At 40.0% G+C, this 18,631-nt stretch overlaps 1 protein-coding gene across 2 annotated transcripts in view; it reads left to right on the top strand.

Moving 5' to 3' along the window:
* LOC124309248 (regulating synaptic membrane exocytosis protein 1) overlaps positions 1-18,066 on the top strand; it is a 1,429,783-nt gene extending 1,411,717 nt beyond the window's left edge. For both annotated transcript variants that reach the window (XM_046772697.1, XM_046772698.1), the window contains exon 18: positions 18,006-18,066. In XM_046772697.1, coding sequence (XP_046628653.1) covers position 18,006 — 1 coding nt within the window. In that variant the 3' untranslated portion in view covers positions 18,007-18,066. The remainder of the gene's footprint in view (positions 1-18,005) is intronic.
* Positions 18,067-18,631: the final 565 nt, after the last annotated feature.

Consider the following 18,631-nt stretch of genomic DNA (forward strand, 5'->3'; position numbering starts at 1 on the left):
ATTCAGATAGCGATTAGTATGTATCTTTGAAAATTATGTTATTTTGTTTTATAAGAAAAAAATCTGTAAGAATTAAAGAAATTAATTTACAAAATATCACTTTTAACAAAGTTGTATCATTTTTCACGGAATATTCCCGCCATTTTCGGTCCACCATTTTTAATTTCGCATTTTTGCATTCGTTTTCGGAATCGGCGACCCCAAAAACATTACTAGTATGAATTTCAGCGAATTGGTATCATTTTTCGCGAAAAACATCCGCCATTTTGGGGCCGCCATTTTGAATTTTGCATTTTTGTTCTTTTTTTCAGAATCAGCGACCCCAAAAACTTTACCAGTATGAATTTCAGCGAATTGGTATCATTTTTCGCGAAAAACATCCGCCATTTTGGGGCCGCCATTTTGAATTTTGCATTTTTGTTCTTTTTTTCGGAATCAGCGACCCCAAAAACATTACTAGTATGAATTTCAGCGAATTGGTATCATTTTTCGCGAAAAACATCCGCCATTTTGGGGCCGCCATTTTGAATTTTGCATTTTTGTTTTTTTTTTCGGAATCAGCGACCCCAAAAACATTACTAGTATGAATTTCAGCGAATTGGTATCATTTTTCGCGAAAAACATCCGCCATTTTGGGGCCGCCATTTTGAATTTTGCATTTTTGTTTTTTTTTCGGAATCAGCGACCCCAAAAACATTACTAGTATGAATTTCAGCGAATTGGTATCATTTTTCGCGAAAAACATCCGCCATTTTATGGCCGCCATTTTGAATTTTGGATTTTTGTTTTTTTTTTTTGGAATCAGCGACCCCAAAAACATTACTAGTATGAATTTCAGCGAATTGGTATCATTTTTCGCGAAAAACATCCGCCATTTTGGGGCCGCCATTTTGAATTTCGCATTTTTGCATTCATTTTCGAAACCAGCAAGCCAAAAAACTATAGGTATAGTAATACTAGCAATTTTCATTGAGAAATATTTGAGTTATTAGTTATTACTTTCGGACCACTGTGCGCCGAGTTGCTGGTCGGTGATTTGGGCTCGAGTCTGGCTAGACCCGGACAAGATTCTCAACAGTTGCTCTAGTCCCTCGAGCGAATGCGGATGCTTCTATTACGACTGCCAACCTACTGCTTATTCCTATCCCTTCCTCCTTTATTCTTGTAGCTTTGCAAACATAATTGTAATAAATAAAGATGATGACGAAGACTATGACCAGCAGCGCTACCACTGCCACTACCTTCACCACCACCACCAACACCACCATCACTACCATCATCACCACGATCATCATTATTACTATTATTATTCTTACGCCTACAGATGTACTCGAAAGGGTGGCCAATTTCAATTTCTACTCAATCAGATTATAGCCATATGATGAATTAAATAATGCATTGCGTGTTTCTTTGAATCAACTCTACATATCAAATGTTTTTTACCAAAGTACGAGAATTGAAAATGCAACCAATCGTTGTAGAGTTTACACTAAATATTGAGATACTAGCACGACCGATGCACAGGTTAGGTGAGGCATTTTTTCTTCTTCCCAGATGGCTATGCCCGATATTTTTCTTCTTTTATGTCTTCATCTCAATTAGGTAGGTGCCAAGAACTGAGGTAAACTAGGACCCAGCTTGAGTGCTAATAGGCAAATGTCTGCAGCAACTTCATCAGCAAGAGTAGATTGAAATTGGTATCTAAAAATCACACTGATAAGTGCTTCTTCGACGCGCCTATTATCTTATATCGTACCAATGCCCAGTGCAATAGTCTGATCTGTAACAGGCTCACTACAAAATCAGCAGTTGAATATTATTGTTGCATTCTGACAGGAACATCGCGAGATAGCTCTGATTGTCTGTGTAATTTGGTTGTTCATCGGACTTACGTATTATAATATATTCGAATCCATGAGGTCTGCTGATCAGTTCTTCAGAACTTGTCCTAAAGTTTACCAATTCTCGAGATTGAGGTAGTTTCAGATCGCGCTAACGACACTATGTGTGATTGAAATATAATTTTGTATAACAGATCTTAGTTTAAATACATATTTATTAAGAAGTTCTTTTCATCAGTGTTCAGAGTAAGGTTTCAAAAACGGTTTGGTTTACTTGAAACAATCATATAGATGTTACTAGAGTTTTGAGGTTCTAAGATTCACTATGATTCCGTTTCTATAATATATAATAATAAGTCTCTTATCTGAATCTAAACAGGTTCCGTTTCTGCTTTGCTCTCTATTGGGGTTTTTATAAATAATGTAGTTGGAGAGGGTTGCATTTTCTCGCAAATCTATAATTATTGGCTGAGGCGGTTTAATTACTTGAAGGCAAGACTCCTGATTAGTGAACTAGGTTGTTCGAATACATCAGCATGAGATTGAAAGGAATGGGTTCAATTTTTGTAAACTCCTTATGATATACGCTTGTACGGTTTTCCTATTCGATCATTCCTATGAACAATCATGACTTGCAGCTGTCCAATCCCGCCCCTACCAGCCTAGTGATCTGCTAACAAAAACTATTGAATACTGCTCCGTTGTCTGTAGTAGGCAAAGAATAGCGATTGTCTACTACATTTTTGTGCACGCCGCTAGCCCTGCTCTGAAGGTATTGGTGAAAAGCTTGCACTGCAGAAATGTAACAGGCTTACGCACAGCGTCGGCCCATACAAGAAAGTCTGCAGTATTGTAGAGACCCTGTGCTTGCAGCCCGTTAAGGGGACCAGTACAGCTTAAATTGAAAAATTTAGTAAAGACATATGATATAGACAAGTAATCCTGATTGAATTGTTTTTTCCTATTATCGTGGGCAAAGTTCGATTTTGCGCATGCATTTGCGTTCGAAAAGTACCACTTTCCCACACTTTGACAAGAGCGTGCGGGAATGCAACTGAGCGAATAGGGATGTAGCTGAGCAAGCGGGAATGTGGTGGGCGTGCGGGAATCTATAAGAGTATACGAGCGGTTCCAAGGTATGTACGCGCGCGCCATCTCTGCGGCACTTTCTTCGCACTAACACGTGCGAGCGAAACTTTGACGTTCATTGTCCGTATTAAGAAAACGGCAGAATACAAAACACAGAACGCACGTTTCAAAGGTGTAAACAAACCGGCACTCAGTTCTCAGCTCAGCGCGCCGGTTTGTTTACATCTTTGTCGTCTGAAATGGACCTGTCAAAACGTGCGTTCTGTGTTTTGTATTCTGCCGTTTTCTTAATACGGACAACGAACGTCAAAGTATCAGTCGCTTCGCATCAGCTCTTCAGAAAGAACAAGTAAAGTGAGAGTGAATAACTATGAATAACGTACAAAGTAATACGGATAGCGAGGCACCAAAAACCATTAAAAATAATAGATAAATCAGATTTTTCTTAATTTAATAAATTTATAACAGTTCGATAATTTGTTTTTTGGGGGCGGGGGGGCTTCGCCCCCGCGAACCCCCCCGTCCCAGCGCCCCAACGCCACCGTTCCATACGTTTCAATTATTCAAAATACTTGTAGTGGTCGAACTTTGCGCAACTTAATAGGAAAAATAGTATACGATACTATTTCAATGTTTATTTTACTGTTACGGAATGGATGATTGTGATCTCAACGAGGGGCAATCGATAATCACATCTACACCCAGCCGTGATGTTATGATGGCCTATTTCAGGTTTGTAACCCGTCAACTACGCAAACGTATCAAAGATAAGAGAGAATAGGAACTAATATTGCGGAGTTGAATATTTAAGTATACAATTAATCTATTATCAAAGATACCGAAAGTACAATGAGAAAATCTAGCGGAGAAAAACAGAAGAAATGTGTATTAAGATGTTGGCCGAATGGAAGATTATTTGAGAGTGTGAATATACATTCTGAATCATGGAACATCCGAATTTCAGAATAGCTGAACGAGTGAATAACAACATTGGAAGTAGTATAGCAAGGCCGGTTCTGCGTAGAAACAGATTCTTCACCGGCAAGCTCTCCAGACACAAACCCTCAAAGGTTACCCTCCACCCCTCGTAAGATAAGGTGTGCTCTACCAATCGATCGTCGGTAAAAAAATGTTCCCAATGACCATGATCGTCAGTAAACAATCCCCCAAATGACCATGATCATTGGTAAAAACCCCCGAAATTGCAGTAATTTTTATCCCTTGTGCGTTCTTCGTTGGTAAGAAGTGCTTAAAATTAGCTATCAGTTACCATAGGTCTTACTCTTACCAGATCAATGGCGCTCTGAGTTACTATGTTCATCGACCGTGAATCCTCGGAGGTTCGACGGAGAATCCCCGTACATATCAGGTTTGGAGAGCTTCCCGAAGGTTTGAGCAGATTCTCCGACGATTGAAAGGTTTCAAGGGGGAGGTACAACGTTGGGAAGCTCATGCAACGACCCTGAACGAAATATAGGTCGCTAAACAATTCTCGGAATCGTCCGACGAGTGCTGACTTGACGTTAAGCGGCCCGCGGTCAAAGGATTTCGGTGCGACGTTGAATACTGAAAGTTTCTGAGATAAACTCTTAACTAGCAGGACAGAGGTTCTGATTTAACGGTTGATATTGATGTCGAAAAATATTTGATTGGAAAAATTTAAGATAACAGTCTTATATAGAATTCGTAATATTGATATATAAGTGTGACTACATATTTCTAACTCAACGGTATCGTACCCATGCTTTAGACAATGAGAATGAAGAACTGTTCGAGTAGACACCGATTGGCTTTTGTGTTTCAACAGAGCATTTCGCAGTGACAATACGTTTTGAGCTACACAATTTGGATAAAATATAGCATGATGCGCACAGTTCGAATTAGTTTCTGAAATTTTATTCAATTTCTGCAACAACGGACGACCCAAATCCATCAAATCAACACTTGAACTTTTTCACTCTGAATTTTCTGCAGCCAAATTTTCTCCTCCAAACCTTTTATGTAAAATGTTGAAGCATCACGCAGCGACACGTATTCGATGGTGAATTCAAGCTTCTCAAAAGATGAATCGCCACCTTCCCAGGATAGCCCGTGATAATTCCGTGACAGCCATAAATTGTCGCTTTATAATGAAGTGAGTGAAGAATTTCAATCGTACGGAGGTTCGAAGAGAAAAATTGACGGGTTGGTATCTTCGTCGAATGACACAACTGCCAACTCACTTAGTGTAAGACCGGGACCTGTTCTCCTGAATTCTTTCACGTCGGCTATGAACTCGATCGTGAAAAATGATGAATCAACCGTCACAAACTTCAAGGTTTTTATACCGATTTCCTCATCCCACCAGTCAGCGGATTATATTCAATTATACGATCATGTAAAATCAAGCAGTAGGCAGATGTACCAGTAGGAAAGTTGTTTTCAGCCGCAAATTCGATACGAATATCTACTGGTCCGGATTTCAGAGCCTCGTTTTGTATCAAACAGTCGATGGAAATCAAAGGTTCGTACTGTAGAAATTCGCTCTTCGTCAACAAAGGTTCGGATTCTTTGGCGTAATAGGTGGCTTGAAAGCCATCCAACATATTTCATGAGCTAACTCTGACCAGGGTTGAGCGAAGCGAAACCCTTCAGCAGGTTGGTGAGACCAACGTTTTTGCATCTATCGATCTTTACAGTGTTTAGTTCGTACCGTACATCTTCGAACAAATGGAAGATGGCGTTATTGACTAGGGTTGTGATCGCTGCTGCAGTGCCGTCCGATTTGACCAATTTTCCAGAGATATGCAGCAAACTCATGCTCGGTAGTGTGCATAAATCCTCATGCTAAACAGTGATTCGAATCTCATTGCTGTTGTTAAAAGTTGACGATGCGTACATTTTGTTTCATGTACATGTGTTTCTTGGTGTGCAATTGATTTGTTGAAGACGACAGGCGTTTGAATGCTTGAGATCCTCCATGGTACGTAGCAGACAACGAAACAGCAGGATCGCAGTTTTATTTGTCGGCAATTCCATTTCCAAAAGGTGTCAGTTTGAGACCCAGAGCTTTCAGGAACTCCACGTTTCGACGTGTTCGCGGTTCGAGAATAGATCGATGACTGACTTGATCCGGACATGCTGACTTACTAATATAACTCTTCTTGGGTAATCTGTTATATACAATGTGTTAAGAAATTCGTCTCTTCAGAGCACAATTATAGAATATTAGTGTGTAGGTGACATGTTTACAACCATATTTCAATTATTGACGAAAACAACGTAAGACGGACAAGGCCGTCTATTAATGATATAAACATACACATATCAATATTCGCGAGAAAAAAAATGCTATAAAATGTAAATTCTAAAATTTTGGTGATTTCGAAAAATTGATGATGGAGCCAGGAATTGAACCTGGCATCTAGAGATGCTTAGCCGGCACCTTACTCCACTGGACCACCTAGCTTAGATCACAGGTTAGAGATGATGAGCGAAATTAAAGACAACAGAGTCAAGGCTGCTAGGTGGTCTAGTGGAGTAAGGCTCCGGCCAAGCATCTCTAGACGCCAGGTTCGATTCCTGGCTCCATCGTCAATTTTTTACAAATCACAAAAAGTTTCAAATTTAAATTCTATGTTATATACAATACCCATCTTTCATTGCGATTTTATGTGCAGTCTCATAATTAGAACTTTTCCATGAAAATTAACCAGGTCTCCATCTTAATCGACAAACCGAAGCTCTATGTGATCTATGGTCTTGACGGTGATCGAAAGGTAAATAATGTGTAACGGCACTTCTACGATCTTATGTCCCGGCGGAACGATAGAGAAGAAATTGTGAATATTCTGCACTTTGCGCTCATTGACGTAGGCACCCGTTGTGATGCTGCATTCGAACGGTGAGTTTGGTGAGCTGACAATGCCCGTGGTGTAAATCCAAGAAGCTGACAAATAGTATCCGCAGGTTTAAAATTTATGTATGTTGCGGTTACATTTACTTTTGCTGCATAATGTATTATTGTTGGGCTTTATGCCGATTTCAATGTTGGTGTTTTTTAACGCGCTCTGAACATACTTTTCAATATCCTCAATTTTGTGGCTGCCAGTAGATATGGTGAGTACTTTATCGGCTATGTATATTTTTTTGTGACCGACGTCAACGTTGGGAATGGAATTCGAGGTTAATAGTTCAACGAGGCCGAGCAGAATTTTTTTTAGAGCAAGTTCGATCCGAGAAAGAAATTGCGCTTTGAGATTCAAAGACGTTCCCGATATTGTTAACGTAAACGAATCATCCATGTCTGCAAGTATTGGACTGACATTATTAAATTACGTGTCATATCTATGTAGCTCATCGCTTATGAATTTCAGACACAAATGTTCACAATCGAATATTTCGTAATCCTGATATCTTTTATTGTTGTACTCAACGCTACCAACACCGAGATATTTCACGGAGTCTTAAGGAGGTTGAAGATGACCGAAACTGTCAAAATATACGTTGTTATACCCCGAGGAAAGGAGGGAAGGGCGAGGGGATAGAAAAGAGGTGGAAAGGAGGGAGGAAAGAGACGGGTTTATGGAGGGAAATGAAGGTGGATGGGAGTAAGAGGGGTAGGAATACGAGGTAAAGAAAGCGACAACTTGTGACGAAAAGTTAGTCCTGAAGAGGAAAGATTTTTATTCTCTTTTTCTTTCGCTGTTATATAAAGGCTTAGAGTTGCTGCCGTGTTTTTGGCAGGTGTTCGCTGGTCGAACGTCACCGGAATGTGTGTGTTTATCGGCCTGACAGCCTTGCCTCATAGTCAGGCGCGGACCATGGAGAGAGGCCGGCCGGCACAGAGGCATGTGCGAAGCGGCTGCGCGGGCGTAAGCGTAGTGTATCAGCTTGTTCGCATTTTGCATAAGAATGCATGTAATTTTTACCCATGTAGGTCCGTTCGCGCTATTACCGGAGCCGGCCTTAGCATGTGAGCGTCGGGCCAGGGGTGCGAGTAACAATGACATCGTTACCACGTTTCTCATATGTAACCCAGTGTGTCCCGGGGCCATCCTTATCGTCAAGATTGACGACAGCTGCCTCGCTTCTACGCGGTCCGTTTTTACGCATTTCGTTGCGCATAAAAACACCTACGATCTATGTAGTTTTCATGATTTTTGCATACTTTAGCAAATCCCAGTTGGTTAAAGCTTGGCGTAGTAGCTTTTCACTTAGTTTTTTAAAAGTCGAAGACCGGAAGCTTTTTTGTATGGTCTAAGATAGAGACCTTTACCCAATGCGATCGCTTCCATCGATTTGTTATGCCTTTTGCTTTTCTCGAATTCTCGTTCAGCTGAGCTTGCATCGTTCACAACCTTCGCTTTATCCACAACACCCCCCGCTAACGCACCTGTAGGGCTGAGACCGGCAAAAAGAGGTATGAGAAAAGGTATAAATCCGCCATTTCTTGAAAGTACCGGTAAGGCGCGTAGTGATCGGACGTTATGTTCACCACCTGCTTTTTTCACAGCTTCTCGAGCACCTTTGAGTGCAGACTTGATGCTTCTTTTCGCGTGATGGCTCGGAATCACAGACTGTTTTGCCGCGCGTATGATTTTGTCCAAGAAAATGATCTTTGGATTTCGACACCTCATGCCTAACTTTGTTTTCATCTTCATCGTGTTAGCTGCATCCCGAACGGTTGCTTTTTCACCTAAATTCTCGTCCGTTGCGAAAACCCGTTTCCTGACTTTTCGGGCTAATATTTCGTCCGCGGTGCTTCTAGCTTCAAGGTTCTCAAGATTTTTCGAATACGCTATATCGTGTTCCTGACACGCTGCGCCGAGAGCATTGATACTGGAATCGCCTCTTATGAGTCTTCTCGTCAACTTCGTACCATGACCGCAGTATTGGTAACCGGGAATATGAAACGCGATCGGGAGTTTGTTCACATTGCTATTTACCAAACCTTTCCCACTAGATCGCTTTATGACGTATTCAAACGGTTTGAGGTTCGAAAACCTGTACGTTTACTCAAAATCTCTCAATTAACCGACATACAAGTTTCTGAGTCAAATGCACGAAAGGATCGAAGGTGATGAGTACTTTCCCTTTAACGAGCATGAGCATGTCATTGCACCGAACGAGACGCAACCCAACTCGACCATGATGTTCGATGACGTAGCATGCGAGAGGCAGGACAACATACGCGCGTACTTCTGTAACGTCAGACATCATGACGTAGACTGTTTCTTACTTTGTCAGACGTACGCTCGAATCCCAAATCATCTTGATCGCGACAATACCAACTTGCTGGTCTTACTCATACAAGATAAGAGGAACCTGAGACATGTGTACAACGATCATCTAAACACCGATATGTCATACACACAGTTCAAAAACTTGTGGATGGTATGCTGTAACGGTGAAAAATATGGGTTCGTGGTGATCGACAAGAATAGAGAGATCGGTAATGGTCGGTATGGGAAGGGATTTGACAATTTCATAAACATGACAAGAGAATAAAATGCACGATCATCGAAGGAAACAAAACAGTAGCTTTCCAAAGCTAGTTGTATCGACGTGCAGGAAATTCGTGAGGAAAGAGAAGTCTTGCGTCATATTGTTCAAGCGAGTAATGCAATTCATCGTGAGCATAGAATCCTCAGGACGGGAAAAGATTCGCTGCAGGAAACAATGAAGGATGTCTTCAAACCTGTGGTAACCCCGCTGCGAAAGTTATTTAATGTTTCTCGAGGCACGAAACCTATCAAGGAAGAGGCAAAGGACAAAATCAAAACTGAAACGAAGGATGATCCGAAGAACGAAATAGAATCATAAACACAAGATTCTTTCGCAACTGCAGAGGAAGGGGATCAAACTATAATCGCAGAGTCGTCGGCAAGGTCAGAAAATGAATATCTTGAGATGCTTAACGATAAACAAAGCATGAGTTGGATACGGTGTACGGGGTACGGAGTCTTTCTACTGCCGGGCTGATGGTTGGTGACTCACCGATAAGCTTCGAGCGCGATGCCGTCCGCATAGGCGGTACACTCTGTCCGAAAATTCAGAAACTGCTAGAGCTGTTGATTAAAAAGATGCCCAACGACACTGACGTTACCCACTTGACAATGAGAACTACAGAAATATCCTTTCCGCAACAAATGCTCAGAGAAAATACTACAGCGCCACCGAGCCTATCCGAACACTCAGAGCGCCAAATTCAAGTATCTAATCGCAGAACTGCTCAATATTTTTACATTAGGCAAAGGCGTATCCCCATCATCGCAGATGTCGAAGCGTACGGGCAAAGATGTTTTGCTACCTCAGGCTTGGGTTACTCGACAAGGTTTGAGATTGATTATATTTTCTGGGACGACGCTACCGAGTTGGTGGAGCTTCTCCGTTTGTTCATGGTATCTCAAGCAGCTGGGAATACAAGTCAAAACAAAGAAATTATGTCGATTCTTGAAGAATTACGAGAAGCCGAAATTATTTATTAGCCAACTCTCATCACTTCTGCAATCATTCACGAGATAAGCGTCGACGTGTTTGGACGTCAGCTAAATAAAAACACAGTTGCGAGCACTCGCGGTCTTCCAGGTGTTGGGTTTCAAATAACAGCGGACGTGCATTACGATATACAGAATCCGCAGATCCTGCAGAGGCGAACAATGCTGTAACTTTAAAAATCTTATGACAAAAAGTCAAATTGCTGCTGAAACAAAATGAACTACCGCGATCAAATGATCGAAGCTTTGGAGATCACCACGAGTATAGCCTTGGATACCTTCTACGAAGATTTGAGAGCAGGCGGAGTCCTGTCGATTCAAAACGCCGAAATCATTTTTAAATTGGACGCAAGACTAAGATCATTGGAATATGAACGAGGAAAAACTAGCGCTAGTGACGGAAATCCATAAGCCTACACGCTGGAATTACCCGCGTCGACGTGTAGATGTGCGCGGCATCGACACGACCTGGCAGGCAGATCTTGTTGATACGATGTCGTACGCTGGACAAAACAAAGGCTACATGTTTATGTTCACAGTCATTAATATTTTTTCGAAGTATGCCTGGGCTGTACCGATAAAGAGCAAGTCTGGAGATGATGTTACGAAGGCAATGGAATCTGTGCTAGTTCAAGGACGGTACCGAAAAAATTACACGTCGACAGAGGAACGGAATTTTCGATCTCTTAATTTGAATCTCTTATGACACGCTATGGAATCAAACTTTCCTCCACGTACAGTAATTTGAATGCATCCATCTGTAAACGCCTTAATCATACGCTGAAAAGTATAATATGGAAATGGTTCAGTATGCAAGAAAGCTACAAGTGGCTGGACATCTTATCTGATTTGCTATCGGCTGACAACATAAAGCACCGAACCATACAAATGAAATCATCGGATGTCACCGTTGCGAACGAAAAACAATTATTACGTCAGGCGTACGGAGGGCTTCGAGCAATACCTACCAAATCGGTAGAGTTCAAAACTGGCGACAAAGTTCGAATCAGCAAATTCAAAAACGTTTTCGAGAAAGGTTACACTCTCAATTGAACTACGGAGATATTCACGATACGCCAAGTAGACAATACCCATCCTGTGAGGTACAAGCTCAAGGATTATCGAAATCAATTCATCGCTGGCGGTTTCTACGAACAGGAGCTCCTCAAGGTTGACCATCCGGACATCTATCTTGTGGTGTGTCACATCCTCGATGTCTTCTGCCCCTACCCACTAGTTTTATTTTTTATTACCTTCCAATTCATCATTGAATACATTTATATTTTATATTTTTTATTTTTTATTTTGCGTCTCCGTATGTATTGCATGCATACGGCTCTCTTTATCACCTTACTACTACTTCGGGAAATAAACACCCTAAGCTATCAAAAACCTTACTGTTTAGATAATTCTTCGGCACAATCCTTACCCAAACAGACTCGTATATACAAACTCCCTAAGAGGGAGCAAATGGCCTGAACACGTGCAACGGATAGATCGGTATGGGTCTATCTCAAGTGTCTGTTTGGGCAGTATTGGCGCGAACATAAAGTAAGGATATATTTATTATACATATACAAAACACAGCATGGAAGTTCCTACCCGCGTGTGTGGAAAAGGCGGGATAGTTCATGATAAATTCTCATGCTACGCCGTACCCGATGGGCGGGGGTAGTCTTGACAAATGAAAAAACTCAAAATTTTATCAGGACCTCCTGATTGGTCCAGCATCCCTTAAGGATACTGGTAACCAATCAGGAAGTAGTTTAGACAAAACCACGCAAATCTTTTAAAAGAGGACAGTCGTCAGTAGTCGTCAGAGGGTCGTCATTTAGTCTTTAACAAGAAATCTTTCTCTCAGTTTCTATTACCAAAGAATCCAATCACGTCAGGCGCTAAGCGAATTCCGTGTCATTTTACTTAAATATAAACTTTCTTCTACCATTATACATATCTAAAACCAATTTAACCAACTTCAGAAACCTAAATTAAATAAACGTATAGTTGTATTTTAAAACCCATATCATGAGTAAACCAATCAATTACCTTTAATGCATTCATTCAATTGATTCATCTAGTATAATTATTTATCCCTTCTTTTGAAACCCCACAAGTAAAGTTACACAATTTACAAGCTAATAAAAGCTAAATAATCAGTCAATTAATACCGTATCCAGTCCTCGCCGAGCACGCAGAGCGGCCCCACAGAGCCCGAATCAACAGTTAAGAACAAAAGGTAAGTGACCATTTTTATATCAAAGCCAGTTCAATTAAGAGGGAAACGGTGTCAAAATTCCAATAATTTATATCCGGAAAAATTAGTCTGAACTAAGCGTTATACTTATGGAGTGGTTTGGTCATCAGCCAACCCAGCCCATAACAGGTGAAGGTTCTCAAGAAGCGTGGGAAAAAATTATGTGTAAAATGGTTAGGTTTTGACTGTACACACAACATTTGAATAAATGAATCTAACATGTAACATTATAAATTGAATAAATTAAATTTTTTTGCAATGAATATGTCTTTATTTTACACTCTGTATATTGAGTATACTTTGTTACCTTACGCTATACATCTATTATATACATCACTCTTAAATTTCAAATCATACCCTATACGCTACGATGTACTAATTATAAACCTGAAGCATATTTCATAACTTGAGGTCCAGTTTATTCATATGGTCTATAGCCCCACGGCAGCTTGTCGGTCGTGACGTGGAATACGATTCGCTTATCGTCATTCCAGCTCCGTGCTAGGATTCTTTTGTTCCGCAGAATGAACTTCATGTTTTTGACTCGATATCAAATTGTAATTTTTTATTACATTTTTATGTTGTAAAGCACATTCCTTGTAATTGTTAGAAGTTATTGTTTTCAATGCTGATTTTTTTACACCCTTCGCCCGTTTTTGATCTTTCTTATCTCCTAACACTCGAAATGAATGTAATTTAGCTCTTAATCCAACAAATTCTAACATTATCTTTCCATTATTCTAGTCTTTTATTAGGCCGAGGACTGTATTATTTACTGAAGGCATTCCATAGACGTTATCGTGTGGATAATCAGATGTGTCGAATTTGTACAAGTCCTCTTTCATACACTAGTATATGTCAGGGACAATGAATTGATTAATTAAACTATCTGTATCGGTGTACATTAGTTTCGCATGGTTTCCAAATTTCGTTTCAACATAATTATAGCGAAAATCGCAAATATAGGTTTTCGAAAGATCTAGAATGGAGAAGCCTGCATACAATGACTTATTTAATTTGATTCTCGTTTCACATAATTCAATTATTATCAAGTCTTTCTTGAAAACCGTGCAGCTATGGAAATTTGGTTCGGCAATAGTAGCTCTAGCACCATATCTTCCGTCCCATTTCCTGATCAGCCTGACATCTCTGTGCTTCCTAATGTTTTCCATCGTTTTACCGAAAACTGCGTTATTCATTAGTTTTTAAAAGTTTTTTTCGAATTCGTTGATGGATTTTTTTCGTAAATCGGTATTCAAATCTGTATAATTTTCTTGCCATGGTGGTTGCCGTAATTTCAGAATTCCGTGAATTTTAGCTAACCTTAAGCCTAATTGCAAACGTTTTTTCAAAATGCGATGATGAATAACGTAGTTTTGTTTGGAAAGTAGCGTGGTCGTCAATTTCGACTGTTTACTGTTCAAAATCGGAGGTACGCAATGCTCCGGACACAGTGTTAAATCGTTATGCATTTCATGCCATTCGTCAGGATATTCCAAATCTAATTCTAATATGTAACCGAACTCCGCTTCGTCCGAGGCGATAAGAACGTCGCATTGTCTGATATCTGATACCCATTCAAAGGAACTGCATAGCAGGGCAAAGCTCATAGCAGCACTGTACAAATTGTCAACATCAAAGTACATGAGATAAGATTCTTCGACTTCTGGATAGGATGCCTCTCCCATAAACCTATTGTTGGTCTGTGCGTGTCTGTTCGAGCATTACGACACACCGCCACGAATACCTTGTTCGATGACCATAATCATATCTATATCAGTGAGAAGCTCGAGTTCAATGTCGGTACACTTTAGCATTGCGTCAAACGATAGGCCAGGCGCTGTGTAATAATGTAAAAGGTCCAGTCTGTACGTCATCCAACAATTCTGTCGAAAATCTTGAAAAACGTTAGCCAGTAAAAAAAAGTCTGTCTGTAAATATAAGTCTGACTATTCTTCCAAATTTGAACGTTAAAAGTTTACTAAACTTGGTATGCGCATGATCGTCATTTGTTATGTCCTGACTTCAGAATAAAATTGATCTTTGGTTGGTAGTCGTCTGCTATCGAGCTTCTCCCAGTTATCGATGTATACGTACGGAAAAACAACTTTTCTGGTCAATAACTGAAATCCATCCAAGGTACTTCAAAATTTGCGTGTAATTGTTTTTTGATTATCATGCAAATACGATGCCAATTTCTCAAAGTTACTCGGCATAAAGCGGAATGAATTTAGGAGTCTAAACTTTCATCCGTTCCCTTGACGTATTTAGCGAACGAAATTTACTTCTCTTCATTAATGGGTAAAAGCTGAATAGTACCCTCGAATGATGTCCCCGATATTCCAATCGGAAAATGCGCATCGTAACCAGATAGATTGTGGATTATCACTGGGATAGCATCTTAATTTTGATGATTCAAATTACAGCCCGAATGAGCAGCGCCGCGATATTTTCCTGTGAAATGACAGTGATCATGGTGTTTCACGTTTTTGGGCGTGAAATTTTTTCACAAATATGACATATTTCAGCAGATTCAAATAAGTTAATTTGATCACGCATCAAAGGTTCCATAGGTTCAACAGTTTTCAAATATACTTCCAAAGAATGTGCTTATTCCACTTACTCATTCATAAACCATTGAATGCAAGTTTCTCCATGGTCAACTTTAAATTTGGAAATTAAATCGTTAAACGCACAATGCAGATAATAAGCTATACTGTACAGAATATGCTTTTGATAAATGGCTTTTTTACCCGATACTTTTAGGAGTAGGTTGCAGTAAACATTCAAGATCCACATAAATGCAGAACGGAACCGTTTCTTTGTGCTTCAAATTTTTGAGCTTCAGAATCTTGTCCTCTTCTGTTTGTAAAATAACTTTGGTTTGGTTCACACTCATGCAATCAACTCTGTGTTCCAACAAGCATCTTTCATCTATAAAGTAAGTTAGACACCCATCACATAACCAAATATAATGTGTACATTTTAAAATTTGAGAACTTGTCAATCGCGATGAATTTCGAATCCATGCAAGATGATGTGTTACTTTCTTTTCATAACTTTTCATATCATCATCAATTTCAGTCTCTAATAGTAAAAAATGAATTACAGGTTTATTAGACTTGTTTCGGCTTAAGTAAATGGGTACAATTTCACTGTGCTTTTGTTTTTTTTTCAGTACATTCTATACCATAGACGTTAATCGAAAGTTCTTTAAGTTTTTAAATTTCGGAATTTCATTTAAAGACATTGGAAAATTCAAACCATCGTACTGTAGTACGGTAATACTGAGCTGAAATGTGGGTAAGAGCTAACTTCGTTGGAATTCTAGTTGTTGGCTGGAAATAGGGCTGCGGTGACCGACTAAAGAAAGCAATATAAGTCGCCGTTACGAATGTGACGACAGCCTTCTTATCTTGAATATCCTTAGATAGTGGTGTGTATGTGAACACACTATCTCGTAATGGTACGTACTTGTTAATATTCACAGTCAAATTGATTATTTCGATCAACGGACAGCCAGAGTGTTTTTCTTAGAAACCCTCCATTTTAGCCAACACTTTTTGCTTCACATTCTCTTCAAACCAGCCGTGTATATCCGTTGGTTGGAGGATGACTTGATTTTTAGTATTGAAAAATTCAATTTCCTCTATAATTTCAGCGTTCTCCGTTACACTTAATCGACAGAACAAGACACGGTTCACTTTTAAACTTCCTGCCTTTTGCAGCATCTTCTTTAGACTTGCAACGATGAGGTGTTTTGCATCTTCCAAGAACCCGCTCGAATCTTTATGCCGCAGATTGTTTACGGCTCCCGTTCTAATGCAACTCTCGAAAGCTGTCTCCAAATATTCCCAGCGTACTTGATCGCTTCTCCGTCGGCTTTGTAATCCGTCACCCACTTTCCGAGATTGTTGAAATTTAGCTGTTAACGATTTCAAGATTCCAATTGTGCTCAAAATTCGTGTCTTCTGTCCGATCGTTGAGGCGTTGTTTCGTGAAACTTCATTCAAAAGTTTCGTATTTCGGGTTCCAAATCAAATCCACTTTTGAATCCCTGTCGGAGAAAATTTTTCGGATAAAATCTCGAACGCTGTCTCCATGATTTTCATTATTTTAAGCACTTTTCGGAATCTATGTTTGTTTTTTCTTCTTTCAATAGCACACACTTGACAAAGATAGAGTTGCAAAGCTTGCTCTAGAATGACCGCTCTACGCTGACACGATTCCTTATAAATGGGTGAACACTATCATAATATCTGCACACACACACACACACACACACGCAGTCAAAGATTCGCGAAAAGATTCGTGAACAAACGAAAAATTGCAAGATATTTCTCGATCGAATCCGCTGCTTATGTGCGTGCGGGCGTGCGTGCGTGGAAGATGGCAAGGCAGTTCCTGGAACTTGGCGAAGAAGTTTCGCACGCCTGATGTACGAGAGAGAGCTGTGAGAGTGAACTAATCATTAGAGTTTTACATGGAACTATGATAGGCTTAGTAGATATCGTTCACCGAGAGCGTTACGGGGATGATTCACTTTGCCCACGGTGTCAGGTTCACGATTTCGAGAGCTACGCACTAGTGCAGTAGGACAGAGTGAGAAAAATATATCCTGCAAACGTAACCGACAAGTGTCAATCACTTAATGATTTGGCATTAGTTTAATTGTGAACCTGAAACATATGAAGAAGCTATAAAAAGAGTGGGGTGCTCCGGCCGTCTGATGAATTCATTAGCAGTCGAGCTTTCAAACTGTCAAGGTGGATGATTGAAATCAGTGCACTTATACAGTTTTTTTTTTCCTTGAGTGTACAACAATTTTCGACTTTACTTGAGTAAATAGAAATAATTTAACGCGTATGCGCTTTGTTTTCAGAAATTTCAACGCAAAAAACCATGGAGTACGTAAATGTTCTTTCACATGTGCGGGTGCTTAGAGTGTGGATCTCCCGAGTACCTCACGATTTTTTCCCACAGTCGGTCCGGCTGGCGTTGAGCATGCACACGGCGAACGGCGGCCGTAATGATAATATTAACTCTCGAAATGACGTGATCGTTTATCAGGCGGGTATGGCGGCCCACCTGGTACCTGATGAATGGACAGATTTTCTGTTTAAAAAATGTAAGACAAATTTTTCTTTAATTTCACAACTGTTAGAACAAATTCATTTATTTTCCGTTTTTTCTTTTCAACAACAAAAACCTTGAAACTTCTGTGATACATACATGTCTTACGTTTCTAAAATATTATTTCGCAAATTTTAGAACAGATTTGATAAATACTTTTGTGTGTGATACATCATATCTTAAATTTCCAAAATTTATCGTATGCTTCAGAGAGCTGTAAACAACAACAGCATTCAACGTAACTAACGTAGTAGTAGTAGTGGTAGTATATATACATAGTTAATGTGGAGCACAGCAGAAAAATAAAAGCTTTGTGAAAAAACTTGTACAATATTCTTAAAGTTCATGAAACGTAGAATAATTGTAAACTTCTTCGACAGTTTTTTGTCAAGTTTTTGAAATTGGTTCTTGATCATGTTTAGTAGTCGCACGGTCCATGCTGGTAAGAAGGAGACGCTGCACACGTTGTCCAGGTACGGTGTACAAATTAGGCATCTTTAAATTCAATTTGACCGTACTGGCCGCCCAGATACTGCAAGAGCAACAGCTCCTCCTCCATCGTCTGCACCAATTTCTGATATTGTGTCTCGTCCTCGTTCAGCAGTCGCACAGTCCGTGCCGGTAAGGATACGGTAAATTCGTTGTTCAGGTCTGTGACGACACGCTGCCCAAACCTCGTTTGGACCCGTCGAATATTGGTGACATTGTAGATTTTAAAAATTTCCAGCTCCGTCAATTTCTTTGTCGGCAGAAATTCGTTCATGCTTGCAACTTTGTTGAGTTTTGTGCAATGCGTTTTTTTTAAATGTTCAGTAGTTATGTGTTTCTTGATAAAT

The sequence above is a fragment of the Neodiprion virginianus genome, chromosome 7 (genome assembly GCF_021901495.1).
Source record: "Neodiprion virginianus isolate iyNeoVirg1 chromosome 7, iyNeoVirg1.1, whole genome shotgun sequence".
Lineage (NCBI taxonomy): Eukaryota > Metazoa > Arthropoda > Insecta > Hymenoptera > Diprionidae > Neodiprion > Neodiprion virginianus.